This window comes from Leptonychotes weddellii, chromosome 15, assembly GCF_054177405.1.
Source record: "Leptonychotes weddellii isolate Sample4059 chromosome 15, ASM5417740v2, whole genome shotgun sequence".
NCBI lineage: Eukaryota > Metazoa > Chordata > Mammalia > Carnivora > Phocidae > Leptonychotes > Leptonychotes weddellii.
The window spans coordinates 30772570-30798769 of NC_138383.1; the positions used below are offsets into that span (position 1 = coordinate 30772570).

The window sequence follows — 26200 nt, forward strand, 5'->3', positions numbered from 1 at the left end:
GGGACCATGACCTGAGCCGAAGGCAGACGCTTAACGACTGAGCCATCCAGGCGCCCCCAATGGTTCTTATTGAAAGTATGAAAATGGGGGCGCCTGGGTGGCTCAGTTGGTTAAGCGACTGCCTTCGGCCCAGGTCATGATCCTGGAGTCCCGGGATCGAGTCCCACATCGGGCTCCCTGCTCAGCGGGGGGTCTGCTTCCCCCTCTGCCCTCTTCCCTCTCGTGCTCTCTGTCTCTCATTCTCTCTCTCTCAAATAAATAAATAAAATCTTTAAAAAAAAAAAAAAAAGAAAGTATGAAAATGGTGCATTTCTTGCTGAGTCTGCTATTGTAACTCCTTTTGAAGCCACTGAGGCAGCACCTTAACCCTTCCCTTCTTCTGCCCAACAGGCTGAATTTTCTGCCCTTACTCAAGCTTGTACCCTAGCTAAGGGTAAAACCGCCAACATTTACACTGATCATTGGTATGCCTTTGGGGTAGCTCATGACTTTGGAATATTATGGAAACAACGAGATATCCTTACCTCCAATGGGAATAGAATTAAAAAATGGCTCTTATGTCCAAAAATTTATTAGATTCCATCCTTTTGCTGGCTGCTCCAGCTATTATGAAGGTTTCTGGGCATTCCAGACGTGACTCCCTGGGAGCCAAAGTAATCTACCTTGCTGATATTTCCACCGAAAATCCTGCTTTCAAGGAAGCCAATAGCCAAACCTCAGTCATGGTTCAAAGGGATGTTCTCCCAAATGATAATTTGTAAAAGTTGACAAGAGATACCCAACAACTGTCCCAGAGAGGGAAAAATTTAATTGGAAATTTAGTAATTACTGGCTCAATAACAGATAATTCGGTTTGGACCAAATAACAATCTGGGCCTACCAGAAATTCTAAATTCCCACTACTTGCCACTGTACGTGCATTGAACCATTGGTCTCCTAGCAAAATGATAGAATTCATAAACGGGTATTTGTGGGGAAAATTAATAAGGCCACAAAAAGTGCCCACTTCTCTTGTCCCAGTTGTCCAAAGTAGAACCTGGCAAAACCTGTTCACACAAACGGATTTCATACAACTTCTCCTCTCATTATGTTTCATGATATGTTGAATAAATCTGTTTTAGTCATGGTTTGTATATGTTCTCACTGGACCAAAGCTTCCTGTTGTAGACAGGCCAACGCTTTTTCTGTTGGAGATTATCCCTGCCTGGGGAACCCGTCTCAAACTTTATGGTGATTAGGGAACCTATTTTACCGGTCAGGTGCTTTGACGAGTCTGTGCTATTTGGCTAGTTTTACAACATATTTTTGTTTTGTTTTGTTTTAAGTAGGCTCCACGCCCAACCTGGGGCTTGAACTCACGACCCTGAGATTAAGAGTCACACGCTCTACTGACCAGCCAGCCAGGCGTCCCTACAACATTTTCATTGTGCACACCATCCTCAGTCCTCAGGGTTAGTTGAGCACGCTAAAGGCACCACTAAGACTCAATAGGCAAAATTTGTCAAGCCCCTCCAAAAACCTTAGCCAAAAGCCTTGCCATTGGTCCTTCTAAATCTCAGATCTACCCCTTAGAACAGGATATCCAATATACTTGGCCCCTGCCTCCTTTGACCCACTGTTGATCAAGGAGATAGACTTCAATATTGTAAAGTCCTAATTGCTTCTATTAAAAGTAATCATGCTTTGGGGCACCTGGCTGGCTCAGTCGGTAGAGCATGCAACTCTTGATCTCAGGGTTGTGAGTTTGAGCCCCACATTGCGTGTAGGAATTACTTTAAAAAAAGTTTCTGTTTGGGCGCCTGGGTGGCTCAGTCGGTTAAGCGACTGCCTTCGGCTCAGGTCATGATCCTGGAGTCCCAGGATCGAGTCCCGCATCGGGCTCCCTGCTCGGCGGGGAGTCTGCTTCTCCCTCTGACCCTCCTCCCTCTCATGCTCTCTCTATCTCATTCTCTCTGTCTCAAATAAATAAATAAAATCTTTAAAAAAAAAGTTTCTGTTTAAAAAAATTAAAGGAAAAAAAAGACCAGAAAGACTCTTCCGCCTTGATGGAAAGGTCCTTTTCAGGAACTGCTCACCAACTCTTGTGTCACCAAAGTCCAGGAAACAGACTCATGGAGTCACATGACACGAAACTTTGGACCAGCACATCATCTGATGACCCGAAAGTAAAGATTTCCAGGAATTGGAGCCGACGACACAGCTTTGCCAAGATGTCCAGACTAGGCCTGTACACCTTTTTCTTACTGTTGCTTCTTCTGTCTCTTTTGTGGCAAGAAAATGCCCTTGTCCATGTTTCCCAAACTCTTATGAAAGGGGGTAACCTCTTCTGTGACTATGGCCTTTCGGAAACAGTCTCATCATGATCCTGTGACAAAGGAATTTTTCACTTGCTTTTTCTGAAGGGTTAGAGGGTTCCGAATTCATGAAATTCTTCTTTCATCTGAACTATTGTCTGACTCTGGATTCTGATTCATGTTCATGGTTTCTGAATTTACATCTTTACAAACTATTACTGTATTACTGTTTGGTTCTAAACAGTTATTTTGAGATAACATTAGTGTTTTAAAACATCTTTGAAGTTGTGCTGTTTTGCAAAAAGTTCGTTAGCTGTTGCTCTATGTTTATACCTGCCCTGAATCTTCCCAAACGCACCGGGTTCATTCTTTCAGAGCGTTCCTGCACGTTCGCTAATTACTGCTCTCCAGTTGCTTTAAGCGGAGACGGCAGGAGGCATACGGGTCGCCAGGTCTGCTCTCACAGGACGGACCTGTCCCCCTCAGTCTCAGTAAGTGCCAGTTACTTTCAGACCTACAGTCCTGGTTCAGAACCATGATTCCATTTGGAACTGTTATGATACCTCTTTTGTTATGTATAATTGTTTTAAGTTTTGTATTTTGTTGCCGGTCACACTATAAAAAAAAAAACAAAAAACAAAAAACAATGCACCCAATAAGGGGATGCTGGCTCAGTGCTTCAAGATGATCTCTGACACCTATGACCTTGAGAAGATACGGAGTTTAGATGGGAAGTACCTGAGACTTCTCCCTCCTAGTCTTCCCTATTACTCAAACGTGACCTTAAGTGGTTTCCAAGTGTTATGCACTTTCCCTCTGATGTAGGGCATGACGAAAGATCTTGATCAAAAGGGGAAAACGTGGAGATTAATAAAAGGAAACCTTGTTTAGAATGGAGTGGGGAGGGGTGCTTCCGTGGCTCAGTCGGTTTAGTGTCTGTATTGGACATCCTGTTCCAAGGAGTAGATCTGAGATTTAGAAGGACCAATGGCAATGCTTTTGGCCAAGGTACTTGCAGGGGCTTGAGAAATTTTGCCAACTGAATCTTAATAGTGCCTTTAGCGTGTTCAACTAACCCTGAGGACTGAGGATGGTATGCACAATGAAAATGTTGTAAGGGCGCCTGGCTGGCTCAGTCAGTAGAGCATGTGACTCTTAATCTCAGGGTCGTGAGTTCAAGTCCCAGGGTTCTGGGACCGAGCCAGGCATCAGGCTCCCTGCTCAGTGAAGAGCCTGCTTCTCCCTCTCCCTCTGCCTGCAGCTCCCCCTGCTTGTGCTCTCTCTTTGTCAAATAAATAAATAAAATCTTAAAAAAAAAAAAAAAAGCAGCAGCAGCAGCTGAGATTTGGCAAGGCAGCAGAGAGCCCAACCTTATGAACCTCCCACCTCTGATAACCGGAATATGTAGCTCAGGTTAGGTGATCAGATCCCTCTGCCCACCCCATCATGGCACCGAGGAAGGTGCAAGGAAGAGGCTCAGGCCCTAGTTAGTAACCTCGCGCTCCCGAGAAGTACGGTTAAACTTCCATCAGCTAATGTGGGTGGCCACCTTGCAGTTGGATCTCCACCCCTTGGGAATGCCAGGAAGCTTTGGACGATAAGCATCGGTGAGTTGGCCCTGGAGGGCCAGTTACAGTTGGAGGCCTCTGCTGATACGGGTCTCACTTTCGTGGAGGAGACACTCCTGCCCATCCGGTCGTCGGCTTCAGCACCGCGCCCTCCACGCTCTTTCCTGCCACTTGGCGATGGTCGAGGTACCGGCCAACGCCTGGATTTACCCTCCCCTGAGCCCCGAGACAGCCTTGGCTCGGACACGGAGTGGGGTGTTTACTCCTATCCCGCTCGAGCTCCGCTACACCAGGCCAATCTGGACCTGGAGCGCCCTCTGGCGGTGCTGGGCGGCGGGCCTGGACCTCCACGCGCAGTGGGAGGCTTTGGGCTTGGTCCCCGGAAGGCGCTCCCGGGTGGTGGAGCTCTGAAAATCATTCGGCCTTGATTATTACCTCACCCCACTCCAGGTCCGGCTCGGGGAGGCGCGATGCAGCCTTACACAGCTGCTCGGATGGGTTTGGACGGGGGTCAGGGAGAACCAGGGTACTGCTAAGGGTGGGTACGTCACTGTGGACATGCCGTTGCTGGGCCTGGAGTCATACGTGTTGTTTTTCTCTGAACTGGCCACTGCCAAGAAAATCTATACTGGCCTTGCTTGGCCTTTTGATGTTCCCCAACCTCATCACCACCGCTGTCCTTTCCTGGACATTGGAGCAGGAGGGGGGCAGCTGTTTCGGGATGCTGGGGGTCTCCCAGAGTAGAGGGAAGGCTGTCTTTACCACGTGTAATGTGCATGGGAGGAATTCCAGAAACTTTCTTTTCGCTGATGTCACCATCTCTGGACCCAAAGGTAGAGGAATCAACGTGGTTTGGATGCGGGTGAGATGGGGTTGAGCCCTGAAAATTGTGGAAACTCTCCATGGCCTCAGCCTCCAAAGATAGCTCACGGTAAAAATCTGGAGTGGGTAGTGGTGATTCCACAGTCAGCAAATTTCTACCAGGTGCCAGAGAGGGCACAGGATTCAGACGTGGCCTGGACAAATCGCTGACCTTCTCTGGCCTTCCCAGGTAAGCGTGGACCTTCTGGGATGGTTCTGGGGTGGTCACGACTATTGAATACAGGGAATGCTGCTGATCATTGGGTCAGTGTGGACATGTCTTAGATTTCAGGCAGGTCCTGGTATACCCAGGGGTAGCTGCATGCGGGGCAGGTCGGTGTCTATGCCACCTCAGCACTAAGGACTGGACAGCACCCTCAGGACAGTTTCGCAAAGCCAAAGCAGGGACGCCTGGTGGCTTTCGCCCACCGAGGGTGGCCCGTAGAGGCTGCCGGCAGAACCCTTTTGGAGGGGCCTGAGCTTCGGGACCCCGGCCTTGAGGGACTTGGGGCCTGACATCCATACTCATAGGGTTGGGATCTGAGTTCCAGGAGTTCCAGACTCTGGGTATCCAAGAACCCTTTGTAGTGCTTCGAATTACAAACTTTTTAAAAATTCAATCCATTTCTTTACATATATATTCTACATAAGTTACAAATCCTCACTTCTGCCACTCTGCTAGAACTTTTCCAGAAAAGCCTTCATTTCTTCCTTGATCTTGTTTTCTACCAGTAATGCGAAGTTACTGTGTTTTGAAGGTTATAGTTGTTTGTAAACACCTGTTTGTTGGTCTTCCTGGCTAAGTGCTGGGCAAGGCCAGTGGAGGTCGCCATGTCAGAATTGTCTCCAAGAAGGGAGGTAGACACAGGGATGGAATCGTAGCTTTGCACATGGCCACCTCGAGGCTGTGCAGGTGTGGTGTGGCCCCCACCCACGGGAAGAGCGAGTCCATCAGCTGCATGATATGGAAATGGGTGAGCTGCTCCCACAGCCTTGTGCTGAGAGACGTCCTCGACCTTGGCGGCCCGCGGCCCCTTCATGCCACCCAGCGAGCCCGTGGCCCTCAATCATCGAGACTCTGGCTCCACTCAGATTACATACACTTTTACACATGGTCTTTTCTGTGCTTCTCAACAGCTCAGGAGAGCAGCCCTGCACATCCACACTAATAGGTGAGGGACCTCAGGGAGGGTAGAAGTCACATAGCCAGGGAGGGGTTTGAGCCAAGACTGGAACAATTGCCTTGGTCCTTGCAGATTTATCCACAAAAACAATGACAATCGTGTGGAGCCCTTATAGTAGTGGGATCCTGAGGGCTGATGGGCTCAACACAAGGGAGGAGGGACTTGGGAGTGAGAATGACTTATGGCCCTAGGTGGGCACTGCGCATGTGGGGTGGGAGCCCTGGTTAGGCTGGGCAGTGCTTAGGGCTTTAAGGAGGCCCAGGCTGTTAATGAAACATGACTGTTCCTAAAGCCTGAGGTGCCACTCAAGGCCCATCACAGTTCATCTATCCAGACTCGTTAGGCCAGGACCCCCTCCTTTGGGCCAGAGCTGGGACTAGGGTGAGTCAAGTAAGGAGCCTAGGGTGCAAGATTTGAAGAGGCATTCACTGTCAGGACCGTGCAAGTGCAGGCTAGCACCAGCAGGACCCTAAGACAGAGTCTCTTCTACCTCCCCTCTCCCTCCTGCCTTCACTCTAAGCTTTGAGCTCCTAGAGGGCAGAGACTGTGCCTGCTACTCCCTTGGGGCCCCCGGCCCAGCATGTGGGCCGTGCAGTGCTGTTCTGAGAACTCAATAAACATTTGTCCGTGGTCAAGCCTCAGCTTTCGTTCCTGAAAGAAAAAGAGTTTAAGCAGGGAAGAGCATGTGTGTGTCACTCAATCTAACCGATTCTGGTTTGGCCAGGGTCTGGACTTCTCATTTGCTAAATATAAGCAAATGGAATGTCGAGGGGGAGAACCCAGTGCCCTTGCAAGATTCAGAAAGTCCAAGTCAGGGGCGCCTGGGTGGCTCAGTGGGTTAAGTGGCTGCCTTCGGCTCAGGTCATGCTCCCAGGGTCCTGGGATGGAGCTCCGCATGGGGCTCCCTGCTCAGCGGGGAGCCTGCTTCTCCCTCTCCCACTCCCTCTGCCTGCCACTCCCCCTAGGGACGACAGCGAGATCTAATCCGGGAAGTCAAAGCAGCTACTGGATGTGCATCGAGTGTATCGACTTTCTACTTATCAGGACTGGAGCAATGAGCAGGATCGATCTATTGCTTTTGACTGCCAGTGAGTGCTGCGCGCCGATTGGTCCGGGTTAAGGAAACGAGGAAAAAAAGGCGTGCACGTGGGAGCCTCGGTCAGAGACGGGCGCGGTGGGTGGGAACGAGGCCGGCGAGGGACCATGGCGTCGCTCAATTGCAGCGCCGTCGTCTGCGTGATTTGCTTGGAAAAACCCAAATACCGTTGCCCCGCCTGCCGCGTGCCTTAGTGAGCGCGGGGGTTGTGGGGAAGGGGACCGGGCGGGGGCGGCGGGGGACCGGGCGGGGGCCCCGGGAGGGTCCGCACGACCTTCCGGGCTGACGCAGCTCGTGGCCTCTCTTGTTACAGCTGCTCGGTGACCTGCTTCCGGAAGCACAAAGGTAAGGCCCCGGCGTCCCCCCGAGCTGCCACTCTCCTCGTGCGGGCAGCCCCCACGTCCCGCCGCGCTCTCTCCCGGCCTTGCCTCGCCCGATCCTGTCGGAGCCCCAGGGGGAGCCTCTGCCTGTGAATGCCTCCCCGGATTTTGAAGTCAGAAACTTCTGCTCTGCCTTTTCTCCTACAGACTGTCCTTCCCACCCCACCCCACCCCACCCCCGGCGCCCCCCTTAAAAATCGGCGACTGCTTTGGCCATCGAAGTCAGCCCTAGCAGTTTCTTCATCTTAGTATTCTGACTCAGAAGCAGCGCTGGCTGTAGTTAAGACCATTTTCTTTAAGTGCCTGGCTAGAAACAACGAGGTAGATCTGTTTGCCTTAAGGAGTGATTAGTGCTGTTAAATCTATATTTTAACTACAATCGGGAGCCTCTTAGTCCTCAGAGACCGTTCCCCACGACCTCATGCTGAGTTGACTCTCTGGTTAAAGTCCTATTGGTTTTTTGCGTCTAGTGGGATTCTACCCGCCCCGCCCAGTCTCTGGCTTAGAGGTATGTTTCAAGCTGCATTGCTCCGCCTGCTATTTTTGTTTTTTACCCTAGTATCTCTGGAGCATTTTTAAAGGAAATTTGTCAGTTCAAGATAGAGAGGAAAGAAGTAGAACTGTTTTGCTGGAAATAGGGTTGGGGAGCCAGGTAGGTTAGCTTTGCTCTGGCTGTGCAGCCCTGGGTGGCCCCTCTAAGAACCCCTAGGGCAATCCGGGGCAATCTGGAGCTCTTCACAGTGGGGCCCTGCTGCTGTCAGGGTTTCTCCTAAAATGCACATTTGAGTAATTCACTCCCTTGTTGAAAACTCCAGCCTCTCTAGCAAAGGGAGGCGGTGGTTCTTAGCCTACGTATTGCTCTCCCTAGGGAGACACATTGTGACAATGTGTCTCAGGAGCTGAGGAGGGTTGGGGCCACTTCTGGCAATCGGTATTTGTGCAGATAAACATCCTTTGGTGTGTGAAACCATCTCACACCGGTAAAGACCCTTCCACCCTGAACATCACAGTGCCTTTGATTAGAGACATTGGTCTTAGGAAGAAAGGCCATCCTCCCGTGTGGCATTCTTCTCCTGCTTCCTCCACTTGCAAACCAGCCACCTGCCAGGTCTGCCCCGTCAATCAGCCACTAGTCGCGCATCACTGTGTCCTTGCATGTGACCCTATTTTTCAGGGGTCTGGTCCAGCTGTAGACCTTTCCCTCTGCCGGGAATGCTCTTTCCACCTGGCAGCACCTCCTCTTTGTCTCCCAGTCCTCTCAGGTGACATCAATCAGACTCTTATCCCGGGCTCTAGCTGCCAGCCATAAGGCTCAACTCCTTGAGGTGGGCCTGATGACTTTCATCTGTCATCCCAGTGGCACGTAGTACATGCAAATTTGGTATCTGCAACTGCTGAGAAAATAATTCGCTAATTGAAGTCAGTGTGCCACTTAATCTTGGGGAGAGCCCTGTGAGGTTAGGCGGGGTGAGAAGGATGGGGACAGACCTCAGGGTGCATGAGGCCTGCTTCCTCCACCCTCTGCCAGGCTCAGGATTGCTTGTTTTCTGGGTGCTACTCTTTGATTGGATCCCTCAGTTCCTCTGCGTCCATCTCCATCCCCACCCACATCCCTTACCACGTACATGTTTCCCACCTAGATGCTGGCTCGGTGGGGAGGTGCATCTGATTTGTGTCTCTTTCAGAACAGTGCAACCCTGAAACTCGTCCTACTGAGAAAAAAGTAAGGTCAGCTGTTACGGCAAAAACTATAAAGCCTGCGGAAAACAAAGGTGGGTTGCTTCAAAAAAACCACCTCGGAAGGGGTTTCAAACAGAAGCTGAAGGAGGAGACGTGGGTTGGCACAGGGAGTCAGGAACGAAGGCTTCATCTTAGCTCAGAGCACCAGGAGGGGGGGCACCTGTTGTGTATTTTAGAGCAGCCTGAGGGCATTGTGAAGGACAAGAAATAAGGGGGTGAGAGGCAGCTGGCTGTGGTGTGGGGGTGAGGGGTGGACCCTGATGGCAGGAAACCTTCTCCAGTCATAGCTTCAGGTCTCCCTCCCTGGGCCTGGATGGAGCGGTCCGTTCACCTGAGCTAGGCTCAGGTGGGAGGCTGCCTTTGACCTAGCTCACCTCCCTGCTGCTGGGGGCTCCTCATGGCTTATTGTGGGAGTGGGCTGTCAGCCCATCCATCTCTACAGACTTCAGTATCTCCTGGGTGTCAGGCACCATGCCAGCGTCCAAAGGCAGCCCCTCCTGGTGCCAGCAAAGAGGTATTGAACATTCACAGCATGGGATAGCCTATTTCTGCCCTTTGAGAAACTTCCTTGTTGGGTTTAGGCAGTGTCAGAAATTTTTGGCCATGCTGAAAGCACAAGGTATTCATGGTAGGAGGTTTTTACAGAGCACCTAGTTTTTTGGCCCCTGACAGGGCTGGAGCCATAGTGAGGAGAGCTGGGGGGATAAGAACTGGAAAGTCAGGCTCCTGGCCCAAAGACCACAGAGAAACAAGTAGAACAAGCATGTGAACACGCTAGGATGCATTTGTTAAACTCCCCAATTCTTAGCTTCACCCTCCTTCCCCAAAAAGAGGAATGTTGGTAAAGTCACAAATTCCAGAAAAGGTCTTTTTTTTTTTTTTTTAAAGATTTTATTTATTTATTTGAGAGAGAGAATGAGATAGAGAGAGCATGAGAGGGGGAGGGTCAGAGGGAGAAGCAGACTCCCTGCCGAGCAGTGAGCCCGATGCGGGACTCGATCCAGGACTCCAGGATCATGACCTGAGCCGAAGGCAGTCGCTTAACCGACTGAGCCACCCAGGCGCCCCAGAAAAGGTCATTTTTGTTTTGTCAATACCTGCTTACCCCTGCTGCTGTCAGTCACTGGTGTGCACATTTATCTGTTGGAGTAGTTCGTCTGGCAGCTAGGTTTCTAGTCGTAATTAGTTGTGTTCTGTATTCCTCAGATGATGATGAGGACTCTGTAGCTGACTTTCTCAATAGTGATGAGGAAGAGGACAGAGTTTCTTTGCAGAATTTAAAGAATTTAGGTAAGTGTGCTGTGCTTGCTTCTGTATCAACCACTGATACATTTAATCCAATGTACAGAATGTGATTTTTTTTTTAAGTTACTAAATACAGGTGACCTTTGAACTGCACAGGAGTACGGCTCCCTTCCGTCCACCCTGCAGTTGAAAATTTGTGTATAACTTCGGACTCCCCCAGAACTTAACTACTAATAGCCTACTGTCGACCGGAAACCTTACTGGTAACGTAGTCGATTAACACACAGTCTGTATGTTGCATGTATCATATGCTGTATTCTTACAATAAAGTAAATGAGAGAAAAGAAAACGTCGAAAAAATCATGAGAAAATACGTTTATACCACTGTATTTATGGGGAAAACTCCATGTATAAGCAGACCTGTGCAGTTCAAACCTGCGTTGTTCAAGGGTCCCTGTACTTGAGTGTGGCACGCAGAGCCCTTCAGCCACATGACCCTGTAAACACTCAGGGCTTCCACACTTCCCTGCCTTCTTACAACTCCCTAGGCCTGGAATCCTACTGGTTCTGTGAGTTGGCAAAATTCTCCTCCCTCAAGCTTGGTTCAGGTTACCACCCTTCCTCAGCTCAGTTTTTCTTGATCTTTTGTCTTTATCAGAAGCAAGCACTTTTCACCTTCCCATGGCGCCTTGCAATATACCGCTCGTATTTTATGGTACCTTCTCTCCCCCACACCGGTCTATAGGGCAGGGGCCTGCATTTACCCCACCTCCCCAGTGCTCTGTACGTGGTCTAGCCATTCAAGCAGACGGTAACCCCAGGAGTTGGGAGTTTTAGAGGGATGAGGATGTTCATAACGCCCGGTGTTTCTGTAGGCCCGCGTGGTCTGGCCTTGGGGCCATTCTGTGGCCCGAGTGATGAACGGGCCAGGGTAGTTCCTACACGTGGGAGGTTTCACTTCCGTCTCACCGTCAGGCCTACCCTGCTGCGCACCCAGTCCCACAGCAGGGAGGAGACCGAGGGCAGGTGTGAACGGTTTTGTAAACTAAGGCACCACGCAGATGTTGGCGTCTGTTCATTGCTACTGAGCCTGCAGTGAGGGTCATGTGCTGGTTTCTGCAGCGTTCAGAGTCTTTGGTGTAATTCTCCTCATCAGGGAGAACCTTTAGGCCTGTGAAGAATAACGTGCCAACAACTTCATGTTGTTCGTTGTATTTGTGCTGGTATTTTTCTTAACTTGAAATGGCGTAAATTATATATAGAGATGCCAAGAACAAGAATGTGTGATGGCATTTAACTGGAAATCATATGCTGTGCTGACCTCCTCTTGTTTATGTGGAGCACTGGTTCCATTCTTGGGTTTAAAGGTGGAGGGGATGCGGCACCCTTGATCTGTACTACATTGGACGCATTTAGCTGTGTGCATCTCTTCCCACTTGAACTCACACTGGCTTTCTTGTTCATTTTTAAGGAGAATCTGCAGCATTAAGAAGCCTGCTGCTCAACCCTCACCTTCGACAGCTGATGGTCAGCCTCGATCAGGGCGACAACAAGGCGAAGCTCATGAGAGCCTGCATGCAAGAGCCCTTGTTTGTGGAGTTTGCGGACTGCTGTTTAAGGATTGTGGAGCCATCCCAGGATGAGGATTCCTAAGATGGATCATTGTGCTGCTCCCTGGAACGTGTGCGTGACTCTTAGAATGTGCCCACGCCTGCCAGGGAAGAGCTAGCGTGGGGCCCTCAGCAAGGATGCTGACTTCCAGGCTGGCTGGCGTAGGGTGGGCCCTACAAAGGCTTTATCTCCAGCACTGTAGGCGTGGGTTTCAGGCAAGAGGAGGATACTCGAGGTGACAAACCCTTTATGGAGGGAGAATTTGACATTCCAATGGTGGTGTTTAAATGTTTTAATTTTGGTAGCGTTTAGACATCACACATGATTTGTCAAGTTTCATACCCATTTGAGTTAAAACTTGCTCACTGTTGCTAAATAAAATCAGGATATGGTGATTCTATGGTAAATGGCATTGTTCATCCTTAGTTCATAATTGCTTGAAATTACATTAAATAAATCAACACATTAAATAGGTTTTGTTCCTTTCAAAGGAACTAAATGCAGATATCCCAGTCGAAATTTGGGGGCTACTTTCAAGCTAACTCGGCCTGTTCTGTTTGCAGGGAATCGGGGGTGCCCCACTGTAGTGATGGACTACACAGCTGAGTCGGATCTCTGAAGGTAGTAAAATGGGGGAAATCCTTTGTGGCCCTGAGGTTTCTTAGCCCTGGTTTGCTAACCAACCCCTGACGTCTGTCAGGGCCTGAGATGTCCACAGAAGCCCCAGGCGAGTGCAGGGGCTGCGGCAGCCGTCGCTCGCTCACAGGAGCTTGGAGTCGTTGTGGGAGTAGTGCGGTGGTGTGTGGATTAAATGTCTTTGGCAAAGCAGCTGGCAGGAAAAGGCCTTGTAGACACAAAGGCACCAAGGGGTTGCCCAGCCAGGTGAAGCTAGAAGGTGAGAAGACCTCACCTGTGGCCCAGGCTGTCTCTCTCCAGCAGAATCTGATTAAAGCCAGTAACACTGTAGGGTAAGGGTTCAGGGCAGATGTCTGCGTATGGCAGGGGAGACTTTCTGCAGTGGAACTTGATCGAACCCTGGGTTGGGGGGAGGGAAGAGAAAGAGACCGCTGAACCCCAGCTCCCGGGAGTGCCAGCCCTCCGGGTGCCACCCCCCCCTTGCCGAGCCAATGCTAGAAATGCGGAGATGTGGACGAGCACTGGTAGGAGACCAACAGCAGGATTGGGTTCCTGCTCTTTGCTCATTCTAAACCAGTGGCAAATTAAAATACAACATTTCACATCCATTCGGTGTGATGGATGAGGGAGCTCTCCCCTAATAAGAGTATTACCTGCCACAGTCTTAAGACTGCTTAAAACTGGAAGAGAAAACAATCCCACTTTTGTTTATACTCTGGCTGGCCTGTGTGTTGTCATGGGAGATCTTCTCCAGGTTACGTCCTATCGTAATTCCTCTGGTATGAAAACTCACTGTTTTCTTTTGACTTGTGTCACTTAATCCTGGCTGGGACCCCATGTGGTAGGTTGAGCATTAGCCCACTATGTGTTGGCTGACTCTTTCCTCCGGCGGCCCGTAATATAAAACCAGAGCTGTTGAACCGCTGACTACCTGCTTGTCATTTGCGCAGCTGGAGCAGGGGATAAACCAAGTAATAATGTGAGGAAAATAGGATGCTAACTTCAGAATAAGCTGTCATCACAACCCAAATTTTAAAAAGTGGGACTAATTAAATGGAGGTTCAGAGGAGAAGCCAGAACACTCAGAGGCAGTTTTTAAAAAGTGAAAGGGCTCTGGAAAATTCCTACTTGTAATGATGGATACCACCCAAACCAGCCAGTTGGGAGGCTCAGGCTTCTGGCTTCCCGAGCAGGGTCAGGACGGCTCCTGTCCTAGTCTCAGTCCTGCTCCTGCCGTGGACTCATGGGCTTTGGCTCCTGCCTTCTACAAGGAGGTGTGAGGGACCCAGAGCCGTGCTTACCTGAGGCAGCGCTCGGATGGATGTGACACCAGCTTGTCCTTGGGCCGTCTGGACTGTGTAGCTACTGGGGCTCCCCGTGGGGAGCTGGAGGCAGGCCCAGACCACCAGCTTCCTCTGAAAGCCGCGGACACCCACAGCTGCGTTGGCCAGGACCAGTCCCAGGGGCCACAGGCGGATTACCGCCGCCAGGAGGCTGGTCTGTGTCTGTGGCAGCAGGAGGGAGCCCGTGGGAAGGGGAACTTGAGACAAGTGGTTTTCTTCCACACCGTCCAGTTCTTTCGAAGCAAGGAAGGCCATTCCAATCTAAAAAAAAGAGTACCACTTTATAACTTTTAATGTATTAGTTCTTAATGGAAACCAAAACTATTTTTAACAAGGTAGCTTAACAAGGTGACCTGAAGGACACTGGGCTGTTGAACAGCTGGATGCCTTCAACTAGATGGGCGCCATGTGGCCAAACTTCTTTATGCCCAGGGCACCTGTGCTTAGGCCTTACGTATGCTACTGTAAGAACAGCCTTGAGATCTCATTGATACACCATAAAATTCACCCCTTTAAAGTGTATAATTCCATGGTTTTTAGTATATGCCCAGAGGGGCTGATGCCGCCCTTTCTGTGTCCCAGGAACCCCACCCCAAGGCCGTCGGGTACCGGCCGGCCGCTGCCCATCCTGCCCGCGGGGTCAGATACTCACTCGCCACCTCCGCCACGCACGCCCGATGACCGTGGCAGCTGCATGCAGCCTCCGCACGTGTTTCCGAGCTAGCCAGGACCGGATGGCTGAGGGGTTTGCCCAGAAACAAGAAGTGAACTGTTCTTAGAACTATGGGTAGCCTGGCCCTGCAGCCGCACCTGAGCTGCTGAAGAAGCTTGGAATCGGCGCCTCTTCAGGGGACGGCTAGCCCACGCCGCCCCGGGAGGGAGGGAACGGAAGTGGGTACTGAAGTGAACTTGGCTCTGAAAGACGCCCCTCAGACCGTCAGCCTGGGACAGACGTCGTGTGGAAGGGCCGCAGGGAGCAGGCTGAAGTTGCCTACCGGCCTTACGAATTCATAAACTGGGACCCCACTGGGCACCCACGTGTTGGTAAAGGTGACACTACTGGATGGCAGACTGGCAATTTTCATTTCCTTCTGCAATTTCAGCATTTTCTGGTTCTTTTACATTCAGAACAGGGGCTATTCCATTCAATATTAATATGCTTGGATTCTAGAAAACTAAAAAGCTTAAAGACCGATCCAAATCCTGCTATCTCACCAATGCAGACAGTTCTTTAGTTTCCTTACTGTTTTTTTAGGCCTATACACACAGAAACACACCTGAGGAAGGTGGCATCACCCTTGACGTGCAGTTTGGCATCCTGGTTTGAACATCACATTGGAAGTAGTTTTCCATTAAATTTAAAATATTCTTCTAAAACACTTCCTAGCTGCATCATAAGGATGGTCCGTAATAGCCATGACTTTACCACTGCCAGCTATGTGGGTGGTTTCTAGTATTTTCAAAGTAAGACTGCAGGGAACATGGTTCCTATAGCTCTTCCTTTGATGATCAAATCTGGTCAGTTTTTACCTTCTCAAACTCATTACAAGCCCTGGACCCAACACATAACAATTTGGCATAGAGGCAAAGGAAGGTGCCATCAGCCACTCTCTAGGTCTGGGAAAGGGGCATTAAAGGCAGATTTTCAGCCTCTGCTGCCTCCAGAGCACCCTTATTTGTGGTGTCACCTGGTTTCCACTGAACTAGGGAGACACTGATGAGAATTCGAACCCCGGTGTACCACAGGGTCGTACCGTCGGTGTCTTGAGGCTGGGACACAGCCTTGGCATAGGGCGTCTCCAGGGAACCCGGACCACGCGGGGTCTGCACGTGGGCCGTGTGCCCCGAGCCCATGCACCTCGTACCTGCCTGGATGAGCACGGCTGCCCGCCTCCGCCTCCCCTGCTTGCGGTACCAGTGTCGCCTCCAGCTGCCCTGGATGCGGCGGGCACACTGCTCCAGCACCTGGGCACGTCCATGTTCCAGAAGCTCCAGCTGGGAGAAGGGGCATCCGCTGAGGGCCTCAGCCTCTCCTCCCCCTGCCCTGAAGTGGTCCCAGACCTGGTCCTGCTGAGGAGAGCACGCGGCTGGCTTCGGGGAACTCCCCGCCTCCTCACAAACCAGCTTACCGTGGAGTCCGTCATGAACACCTTGGTCCTGCCACAGTGAACTGGGGCTGCTGAGGCCTCAGCTGGGTCACCAGGTGCTGCGGCTGCCTGAGTCAGAGCTGGAAGAGTGTGGAGGATGTCCTGGAGGAGAGGTTGCAGTGTGGCCGCCTCGGTGCATGGAGACCATTCTGTGGGATGGGAAACGGAGGTCCCATCAGCTCTTGGTCATCCACACGCTTCTGTGGACTGGAGAAACCGGTTCTGGTCTCCCCAGTACTCCACAGGCTTCTCTGCTGCTGTTCCTGCCTCTAACCACTTCCCCATCCTTTTTTGGGGGAGGCCAGAGGTGACCCCTCTAGTGTTCCTCAGGCCCTGGCTGTTCGGAGGAATACAGGAGTCCCCACTTGTGGCTGTGCCCTGGGCTGGCCTGCAGCCTCCATCCCCACCGGTCCCCTGGGCAAGCTGGCAAAGGGCGCTCGGTGCCTGCTCCCAACCTGGAAACCCAGGCTACTCAGCTGGCGTTTGTTCCAAGGCCCCAAACGTGCGGGGGACCAAGCAGGGCAGCTGGGCCGCTCCCTCTGCCCTGGACCCCTTAACTCCCTGCCACATATGAGAAAAGGGAGAACAATCCCCGTCCGACAGAGGCCCAGCAGGTGCCCCTGCCTGCCCTCCCGCAGTGTGCAGGGCTGGCTCCTGTAGAGGATTTACCTGAGGGCTCTGACCACCTTTTGCTGCTCAGCGCCTCTCTGGAGAAGAGGCTGCCAAAGAGGACGCCGCAGACGAGAAACCGCAAAATCGACCGGGGACGAAGGGGGCTTTGGGCACGAGACACAGAGCAGTAGAGCAGATCATGAAGAGGGGAAGAAAGAAGTGGGGGAAAAGAATGAAAGGCAAGTGACAAAACTGTGCCTGAGAGAGGTGGGAAAGCAGAAGTGTCCCAGGTGGGAGCCGTGGCTGCTGGGCTGGGGTCCAGCTGGGCAGGGGCCTCACACTCAGTCCTTGGCCCCTTCTTCCTCCACCTGTGCGGCGGGAGGGGGCTTACCCTACATGCTGACAACCCCAAACTGGGGCCACACGCCAGACCTTTCCCTTGATGTTAGAGCTTGCCAATGGGATGACTCCAGGGACGTGGAGCTCAGGTCAGCCCTGCGGGGCTCAGCACCTCCCCCCAAACCTCTCTTTCCCCACTGGCCGGGGGGCACAGTCTGACCAGTTTCTTCCCAACATAGCCCACTGTGCCCACATCTCTAGCTTGACTCTGGCCAACGTAATAGCCTCACTCCTATGGCCTCCAGAAAGCACAAGGCTGACGTCACTCCCTTCCTCCTCCGAGGTGCCTCCATCTGCCCAGAGAATAAAGCTCGGCTTCTGTGACATGGCCTATCACCCCAGTCTCACTTCCAACTGTTCTTTGCCCGTATGGGCAAGCAACACTGGCCCGGAGTTCCTCACACACAGGGTTGTCTCCTGCATGCAGCCCTCCGTTCAACTACCTGTTAGGTGGAATGCTCTTCACCTGGCCAATACCATCTGTCCTCAGACACCACTTCCTCCAGGAAGCTTTCCCTGATTCATATTCCGCAGCACTACCCACGGCACTCTGTTCCCACCTCTGCCTTTCCACTTTTCCCACTGTTTGTCGTCTTTTAGTCTGTTTTCCCGACTGAACCAAGAACCATGAGGGCAGGGCTGTGTTTTACTCTGCTCTGAATGCCCAGCCCCTAGCCCCAAGATGGCTCAGGATAGGCACTCAGTCCACTGTGGCTGAACATATGACCAGCAAATGGGCCCCACTCACCTGAGCGCCCTTCAGCAGGAAGTGGGCTGTGGGGGCCAGGGGATGTGCGAGCACGGAGCCTTCTCAGCAATTCATATCGTTCCACGAAGTTCCAGTGAGGGATCCTGGAAGCCAAGGGCGGCGGAAGAAATGAAGTGTCTTCATCTGTGAGCCTGGAATAGCTCTTGGGGCCAACGGGAGCTCCTCTATTTAATCTACTCAGCAGCTGCCTGACTGTGCCCACAATGAATGGATGAGGTGGTGGTTCTGAAGGGATGACTACGGTCACTCACGGAAGCCCGTGGAGACCATTTTAAACTGGGTCTGCTCTTCCTGCCGTCTTGGTCTACCCAAACAAAGCTGCTCGCTCTTCTTGTAGGGGATTTGCGACCTGCCTCCTTCCAAAGGGGCTTGCAGGCTTCTCCCCAGTTGGATGGCTCCTGCCGCGTACGTGGTCAGCCACATCTGTGCCTTCTGACCCCACAGCCTCCCTTGCTTCCTCCTGATTTCTCTGCTCCCCTTCACTGCAACACTTAAACAGCTGGTGACACCTTGTATCTATCTATTCCTCCTCCTCCTGAGTCTGGCTTCTGTCCCCGACACTGTTCCCGTGTGGCTCTTGCTGCAGCCATCAGCAGACACCACGCCACCAAATCCAGTGGCCAGTGCTCTGACTGGCTGACGGGAGGTGCCCGGCTGACCCCCGTGACCCCCGTGAGCCTGGCTTCCTCCTTCACCCACGACTCCTGCCAAGTTGCCGTTGTTGGTTTCTCGTCCCCTACCCTAAGTGTGAATGCTCCTCAGGGAACAGCTTCAGAGCGCTTCTCTCTCCCCACCGTGATTTCCTCCTTGCTCCTGATGTTACAACCCACTGAGGACAGATCCTCATGCGCCCTCCAGTTCCCAAAGCTCTGGGCCCCGAGCTTGTCTTACAGCCACTGCAAACCTGACGAGGTCACGTTCCTGACTCTCCTCCCATCCCACCTCCAGCCTGTGCCCTCCCCAGACATCCTATCTCAGGGAACTGTCCCCTGATGCATCCATTAGCCTCCGATGGAAGCCTGAAGTTTCCTGTGTGAGCTGGAAGCTGACTGCTCCCCTGCCCACACCCCATGGTCATCCAACCCCCAGTCCTGTTTCTATCGCAAGCCATACTCCAATTTCACCCATTTCGCTCCATTTTTCACGGCTGCCCCCCTCATCTGGGTCACCATCTTGCCTGTGTACCGGCAACAGCCTTCTCACACATCTCCCTTCTCTCCTGCCCCTACGTCCAGCCTCCACACAGCCACCACAGAACATGAATGGGAGCACCGCACTCTCTCCTCACAACGTCCAGTGGCTTCCAGGCCCTATGGACAACTTGCCAAGTCCTCGTGGGACCCATGCAGCCCCTCTCCCCCAGGTCTCTACGCTCCCATCACTTGGGCCTCTTAGTTCCTAAGCTGGGAGCTTTGTGCTTGCTGTTTCCTCCGTTCCCAGAGGCCTGAGCTGCTTAGAGGGCCCCTCCCTGACCAGCCCCAAGATCCTCTTCCCCCATTAGTCTCCCAGCAGTATTTTTTGTTTCCTTCCTACACTGATCAACTTTATACTTCTTGTACGTGTACCCATAGGAACGTATGCCCCAAGAGGCAGAGGCTCACCTTCCTTATTCACTGATACTAGAAACTGCTTGGTACAAAACAGTACACAGAAAGTGCATGGATAAACAAACGAGTGAAGCCTCTCGAGTTGCAGGTTGACCTCCGCAGACCTGCTTCTTTCTCTTCACCTCCACCTCCTACTCTGGGCTGGGCAGCTCTTGTCACGCCTGAGTCCCAAGCTCCACCCCAGCACCGGCCCTGCCCCGTGCAGTGCTCGGCCCACTCACCGAACAGGGAAGCCAGCAGCACTGATGTGGATGGTCTCCACGAGGCCACAGGCCTCCAGCTGACTCAGGACCTGCAAGGATGGGAGACAGGCTGGGCACCTGCGGCCAGAAATACCACTCCTGCCCTCTCTCTGAGGCTTTACTGTGGCCTTGGTCCGTATGAACCTGCAGGCTGTCTAGAGGCGTGGCTGATGGGGGTCTACTCCTTGGGACCTCAAGAAAATCTCCCTGCTAAAAAGGGTCCTGGTAGCCCCAGGTCCCCTTATCTGATGCCTGGCTTCTGATGCAGCTGAGGCAGGTGCTGGTCCTGCTTTTCTCTCGCTCCTCCAGGCAGTGCAGAGGTCCTGCCTCACCATGCAGCCCAACCCCATTTGTTTCCTATTTATTTTCTATTTTGTGGGCAACAGAGTAAATCATAGCTGAGAGGGAGGAGAGGTTATATTGTAAAGATTCTTCGGGACCTGAGTGGAGAGATCCTGGCCTTAAACCCCCAGGCCAGTTGACTGTGGGACACTCTCCAGCACTGTGCAGCACTCAGACCTCATCCCTATCTCAGAGCCCCGTACCCTGAACAAAGGGCAGCTGCTGGCCACCGACTGCTTTTGTGCGAATCAGAAAACACTCGACCTCCGGTCAGAAATGGCTGCAGTGTGCAGGACTGTAAGGCGACGCAGGCTTTCAGCGAATCACAAAAGCCACCCGTCCCTTGGGGCAGCTTCCATCTCATCAGGGCACGTGATGGGCGAACAGAGTGTCTGATGCAGTGCAGCCTTCCTGGCTAGCTCACTGTGCTGTGCACAGACCACAAAACCGTATGTGACCGTGCTGCCAAAGCAGGGGACACAAGACGCCCTCGTGTGAGACTCAGCCCGAGAGACGCGCTCTGGGCACTCCATTTGGAGCCTAAGTTCTGCCTTTTGGCCCTTCAGGGCCTTGGCCAGATGGAGCTCCCCGCAAAGCAGCTCTGGCCCCGTGAATTACCTCCTCCTGGAGAAAGGTGTGCGCCTGGCCCTGGCTGTTGGGCTTGATGCAGCGAATGTAGTGGGGTGTAGTGCTATGCAGAACCTGCAGAAGCTGCTCCAGGGAGGCCTGCAGGGGGGGAGACTGCGGGGTCAGGCAGACTGGGGCTGCCTGCATGCATCAGCTGGGCCGTGGTTAGTGACTGCCTCAAACACCTGAGGCGGTCCTCACAGCCCTGAGGCGGGGATGCTCCTGGGCCCTGGGATGATTATGGGAGGTGCTCACTGAGTCCAAGCACCCTCCTGGCCTGACCTCCCACTGCTCCTCACCCCTGCCTCCTGGGGCCTTCCTGACCTGCGATCCTGCACCTGGTTGGTCTCTGCTGCCCTCCCCCCACCCTCACTGGTGCAATCTTTCTGGAAGAGCACAATCTCGGAAGCCAAAGCCATTCATTCAGGCAACAGCTGTTCTCATTAAGCCCATCCTGTGTGCCAGGGGAGCTGTGCTGGGGCAATGACAAGGTCAGTCTGCGGCTCAGAGCCCAGGGTCTGACAGGCTACATAGACATGGGGTGGGCCCCCTCAGTGGCGTGTCTGAGGCTAGGCAGGAAAGTGCCAACAAAATCTGGGCTCCACAAGGTGCTTCCTCTAGGAGGTGATCAGGCTGAGGTTTGAAGAAGGAGAAGGAATCAACTTAGGACAAAGGGTATAGAGGGTGGGAGTGTGGGGGGAGGGGCAGGGGCATCCCAGGAAGATGGAGCAGAATGTGCAAGGGCTCAGAGGTGGCAGAAAGCAAAAAGTGCTAGAGAAAGTGACAAATCTGCTAGCCAAGGACAGCTGAAGCAGGAAGCTGGAGAACTGGGAAGGGATGGGGGCACAGAGGTTCGCGTTAACTATTGCTCTTCCATTACCGCCCTATCGGCAGTGGGTGAGAGGCCCTCACTGTGCCACCCACAAGCCCCTAGGCTTCCAATCATGTCAATTATACATCTCTTTGTCAGTTTCCTGTCTCGGTCTTCCCCATGAGACTACCAACTCCGCGTGGACTAGGACCACATCTACTTGACTTGTCAACACTCCCTGGCACACAGTACCAATCCTGGAAGGTGCTGGGTAAATATCTGAGATTGGTGAATGAACCAAGCACATCATATCAACACCCCCCCAACCCACCTTGAACTTGGACACCACAGTCAACACAGGGGCTCTGCTCTGGCCAGAGGGCTCCTCCTGGGCCTTCTCTTCAGGGTCAGCAGGAAACAGCACCTTGAGTAGGGGGTCCTGGGATTGCTGTAGGAGCCTGGTCAGCTCAGGTGGGACAGGGTCCTATTGGAAAAGGACAAGGGCAGCAGGTAAGGGCACGTGGAGTGCTACCCAGGGCTGTCTACAGGTGTGCCAGTCCTGCTCACCAGGGTCCCAGAAGATGGCTTCTATGGGAGCCCCACTGTGACAGGAGTCATTTCTGGGCAGCTCATGCCTGATTATCAGGGACCTCAGCAGGCCCAAGAGGTGACTTTGGACTCTGGGAGGATGTACAGGAGAGGGAGAGCACATGACTGCAAACTTCCATGTATGTGCAGCAATGACTCAACCACCTCATTTCACACCGGGCCCCACAAGCCACGGCCCAGCCCTCACCTTGTTCTTCTCCACCAGACCTGCAGTGTGGTACTGCACAGGGCCCGCGTAATGTACCACAATGAAGCTGGGCTCCCGGCTGAGTTTGTTGTGGCCCAGGCAGGGGCTGCCCGCCAGCGCACTCTCGATGCGTGTCTGGAGCTGGGCTGCACTGCTTGGCCGATTAAGGCGGCACTCCTGCATGGGATGGGATGGGCAGTCAGCCAAACACGAGACGGGCTCACCACAACCCTCATGGTCCCCACGCCCTGTGGCCCCCCAACAGCAGAGTTGTCACACAGTGGCTCTCAGAGGGAAGGAACGTAGGGATTAGCAAGCCCATTTGGCAGATGAGAAGACAGAGGCACAGGGTGGGTACAGTATAGTCTCCAAGGCCCCAAAAAGGCCCCAGAAAGGCCCAACTCTGGTGCTCAGCATACTAGCTGACCCCACCTCATTTATGAGGGAGCAGATGCTGATGGGGCTCCCCTCGAGGAGATCCAAGCAGGGCTGGTTGTCCTGGTAGTTGACAAATGACCACTCCAGACCCTCGACTGCATATTCCTCCTAGGGGACAAAGGTGGGGGTTGGGTGGCAGGAGAAGGCAACTGTGATCTGAGGCCCAGATGGCTCATCCACGGCTGGCCTCAATACCACAGCATATTCCATAATGACATCAAAGAAGGAACTAAAGGCTCCTGGTAAGATCCTGGAAGAAGCATTCCACCCCTCACCTGTTGAGCCCTTAGGTAGTGAGTCACAAAGTGCTGTTGCAGCTTCTCGTTGGCGTAGTTGATGCACAACTGTTCCAGGCTGTTGTTGGGAAAGGACTCAAATCCGTACACATCCAGCAGGCCTGAGAGGATGGGGAAGAGCCCATGGGGCCGCTGCAGGGGCGGGGGGCAGTTGGGGGGACTACAGGAGCCCGGGGCGAAACCTCACGCTTGGCAGCCTAGAGATGAAGTTAAATGAGGATGACACCCGGCAGTGGGCACAGCATACACCCCGCCTTGGGGAGGGGCCCATCTCCACTTCATGGCCCCGCAGAACTCAGAGCAGGAAAGAAGGCCGAATGAGGTTTGAGGGGCGGCCTAGAGAACATTTTCTATGTCCAATCCAGTTTGGAGGGCCTCGATCTCACCAGCCCAGCTGGCATCTAGAATTCCACTGTCCCTTGAGCGAACTTCACATCTTTGAGCTTGACTTCCTCCCCTGACTATCCCACCCCAGTTCCAACCATGTTAGCGTGTCCCCCAAACCCCTCTAATCTAGCTATTTTGCCTCTCCCCCGACTGCTCTCCTGAGGCCGGACCTGGGTCTCAGGAGAGAGGAGGGGCCCTCACAGACAAGGCACCATCTGAGTCTGCCTAGAGAGCTACAGATGGGTCAGACATGGGCACCGAGGGCACAGAGCTGTCTTGCCCAGACGTTGGTGGATGAGGAGACGGGGGTGCAGAGAAGGGAAAAGAGAGAGCTGTGTGGAGTCGCACAGTGGACTCTACTGTTCTTTTTCTGAAGGAGTGCTCCCAGAAAGGTGAGCCCCTGCTACCTATGAAAGTGGTCCAGGAGTCAGGGTCTGCACAGATGCTGCTATTGATCACGGATACCAGCCAGTCAAACAGCCTGTTGGGGTGGGGGTGGAGGGAGAGAGGACTCTGGTGAGAGGTCAGGTGAGCCTGAGGGGTGGCAAGACTGCTCCTCTAGCCAGGGTGCCACACTCTGAAGGGCCTGTATCCCAAGCCTGACAGGCCAGAGGGTCAAACCCTCTCCTCCAGTTCTCTGGCCTATCCTGTCTTGCCCTACCACGAATGTAGTCTAGGGTCATGCCTGTTCCTAGGTACACATAAACCTGGCCTGTCCTGCCAGCACGCTGAACACAGGACAACGAGACCTTGGGGCTAGACAGGGAGTGGGTCTCCATGAGTCACTTGGCCAGACACCCAGCTGGTGTCTTGACTAGAAAGGAAGGGGCCGATGGGTAGGCCTGTGTGAGGCTTGCAAAGAACCAAGTTCATTAGACTCCCCTGCAAAACTAGACCTGTGGTGCCTAGAGCTCAAGATCCTGCCACATCCCCCCAACTCAATCCTGCACAAGTGGGCCCCGAGTCACCTGAGGTCAAGTGGCATCCTGCACTCTGGACCATCCCCCACCCCACCCCCAGAAGATGAGGCGGTCACGGTCCTGGGGACACGTTCAGCACGATGTACGGTACTATTAAGGAGTCTCTTTCTTACAGTTTTTCTTAAAGTGACTGCTCTGCAACTTATTGCAATCCAGTCACTGGTTTCTATTTTTGCCACAGGGGCTTCAAGTACCCGTCTGAGGTACTAAACACAAGTGACCTGGTGATACAGTGACCCGACATTTATCCTGTATGAAATGTTCTATTTCACACAGTCTCACTCTGTGGTCATCATATTTATCTTATCTGCTCATTTTGCAGTTACTTGACACAAAGGCTTTAGAAGACTTTGGCCTGAAATCAGCTTCGGCGCAGTGGGAACGAAGTCTCTTGCTGAACTGGGGTCAGTCTGAGCCCAGCTGCCTTGGGCCATCTTCATCTTAGTAGTGCATCTCAGGCTCTTAGACTCTTCAGGAAGTTCATGAAAGCAGAGGACCCTCTCTCCCCAGTGCCCAAGTTCCCATAAGCACGTGCATACGCACATGTATGTGTTCTGTCCCATAGCTGTGCAGGATTCCGGGCCCCTTGATACCTTTACTTGGTACCCTGAAGGTTCTGAGAACCCAGGGTGAGAAATCACCCATAACCACATGGCCAGAGTCCACGTGGAGATGCCCAAATAACCGACCAGGGAAAGGCCAGGACCCCCACCTTCACCACGCTCTGGGCTTGCACTTGCTGCACACTATGTCATGCGAGACTGTGGGCCACACTGCTGGCTCTACTGTCTATCAGTCTCCCCAGGTAACATGAAAACATGAAGTGCGAGGGCAAATGGAGACAGAGGAGCCGATTCACCCACAGGTCTAAACCTGGAACTGAGTGGGCCCCAGATCGCCTTGGCAGCCTGCTCTGCCAGTGAAGAGCCAGGCAGGCTTTCCTCACCCACTGCCAAGGGCAAGGCAGGCTCCTGTGCTTTAATAATGAGCTGAATCTAGCCCAGACTGTGGCAACTTCCCCACGCAGAGGACTCTCGAATTAAGGTCAAAGGCCTTGCTCAGGAAAAATCCAGGAGCTACTCCCTGCTGTCCCTGAGGGTCTGGGAAGCAGGGAGAAGAATGTGTCTGCTTTATCTGGAAGCCTCCACCGTGGCCCTGGGCCTACTGCCTGATGGTGTCTGGTCCAACTCCAGACAGGGGAGAACCTGGAAGGAGGGCAGGGCCCCGAGTGCTCACCGTGCGTAGACTAGTTTGGCCACACAGTCTCTGCGGATGTCGCACTCGGCTCGGGAACAGGGCTTCCGGAACACCTGCTGCCTGCCTGCCCTGATGGTTCTGATCCGCAGTGTCTCCAGCAGTGGGTCTTCTGGAAGCTGTAGCAGCGAGGCTGACGTCCTGATAGAGCCTGAGAAGGATAAATCCCCTCCATGCAGACGGCCCTCTTCACAAGACAATGTGATGTCATCACAGTGGAACCATGGTGCCCCACGTGGACGGAATAAACCCTGGTTCAGGTGCAGGAGGCTTGCCCGAGGCAGAGGCAGGACTTGAACTCAGGCCTTCTCTGTCCCAGTCCACACTACCCCACGTGGGACAGATCACGTCATAAACCCTCTGACTTTTTTCTCACCTGTAGAACAGGGCCGCTGCTGTCTGCCTCCCCAGAGATGGGGGTGAGCAGGAACATCATGGTTTCACCGAGGGCATCGCCTTCCACATTCCAACCTCCCCGCCCCCCCATCCCACCCTGGTTGGCCCTTTTGTAGACAGGGCGGGCCCTGCTCCCTGG

The 26200-nt window shown here is 53.0% G+C and overlaps 2 protein-coding genes across 2 annotated transcripts in view; one reads left to right on the top strand and one right to left on the bottom strand.

Annotated features, from left to right (window-relative positions):
- Nucleotides 1-4434: 4434 nt before the first annotated feature.
- Nucleotides 4435-12374, top strand: ZNHIT3 (zinc finger HIT-type containing 3). Its single transcript, XM_006747424.3, has 6 exons — nt 4435-4913; nt 6873-7196; nt 7317-7348; nt 9069-9155; nt 10330-10413; nt 11840-12374. The coding sequence occupies exons 2-6, from the start codon at nt 7111-7113 to the stop codon at nt 12019-12021; spliced, it is 471 nt and encodes a 156-aa protein (XP_006747487.1). The 5' UTR covers nt 4435-4913; nt 6873-7110; the 3' UTR covers nt 12022-12374.
- Nucleotides 12257-26200, bottom strand: part of MYO19 (myosin XIX) — a 35663-nt gene continuing 21719 nt past the window's right edge. Inside the window, exons 12-25 of the mRNA XM_081805978.1 lie at nt 25648-25963; nt 23839-23912; nt 23024-23145; nt 22743-22856; nt 22311-22487; nt 21846-21998; nt 20695-20802; nt 19714-19784; nt 17865-17968; nt 16088-16254; nt 15824-15953; nt 14611-14696; nt 13917-14219; nt 12257-13014 (exon numbers count right to left, since the gene is read on the bottom strand). Of these exons, the coding sequence (XP_081662104.1) occupies nt 12886-13014; nt 13917-14219; nt 14611-14696; nt 15824-15953; nt 16088-16254; nt 17865-17968; nt 19714-19784; nt 20695-20802; nt 21846-21998; nt 22311-22487; nt 22743-22856; nt 23024-23145; nt 23839-23912; nt 25648-25963 (2054 nt within the window). The 3' untranslated portion in view covers nt 12257-12885. The remainder of the gene's footprint in view (nt 13015-13916; nt 14220-14610; nt 14697-15823; nt 15954-16087; nt 16255-17864; nt 17969-19713; nt 19785-20694; nt 20803-21845; nt 21999-22310; nt 22488-22742; nt 22857-23023; nt 23146-23838; nt 23913-25647; nt 25964-26200) is intronic.

Excerpts from the sequence above, each read along its gene's own strand:
- ZNHIT3 (XM_006747424.3), top strand. The coding sequence starts at position 7,111 with ATGGCGTCGCTCAATTGCAGCGCCGTCGTCTGCGTGATTTGCTTGGAA. Across the intron at positions 7,197-7,316 it reads CCCGCCTGCCGCGTGCCTTA|CTGCTCGGTGACCTGCTTCC; the intron begins GTGAGCGCGGGG and ends CTCTTGTTACAG. Across the intron at positions 7,349-9,068 it reads CTGCTTCCGGAAGCACAAAG|AACAGTGCAACCCTGAAACT; the intron begins GTAAGGCCCCGG and ends TGTCTCTTTCAG.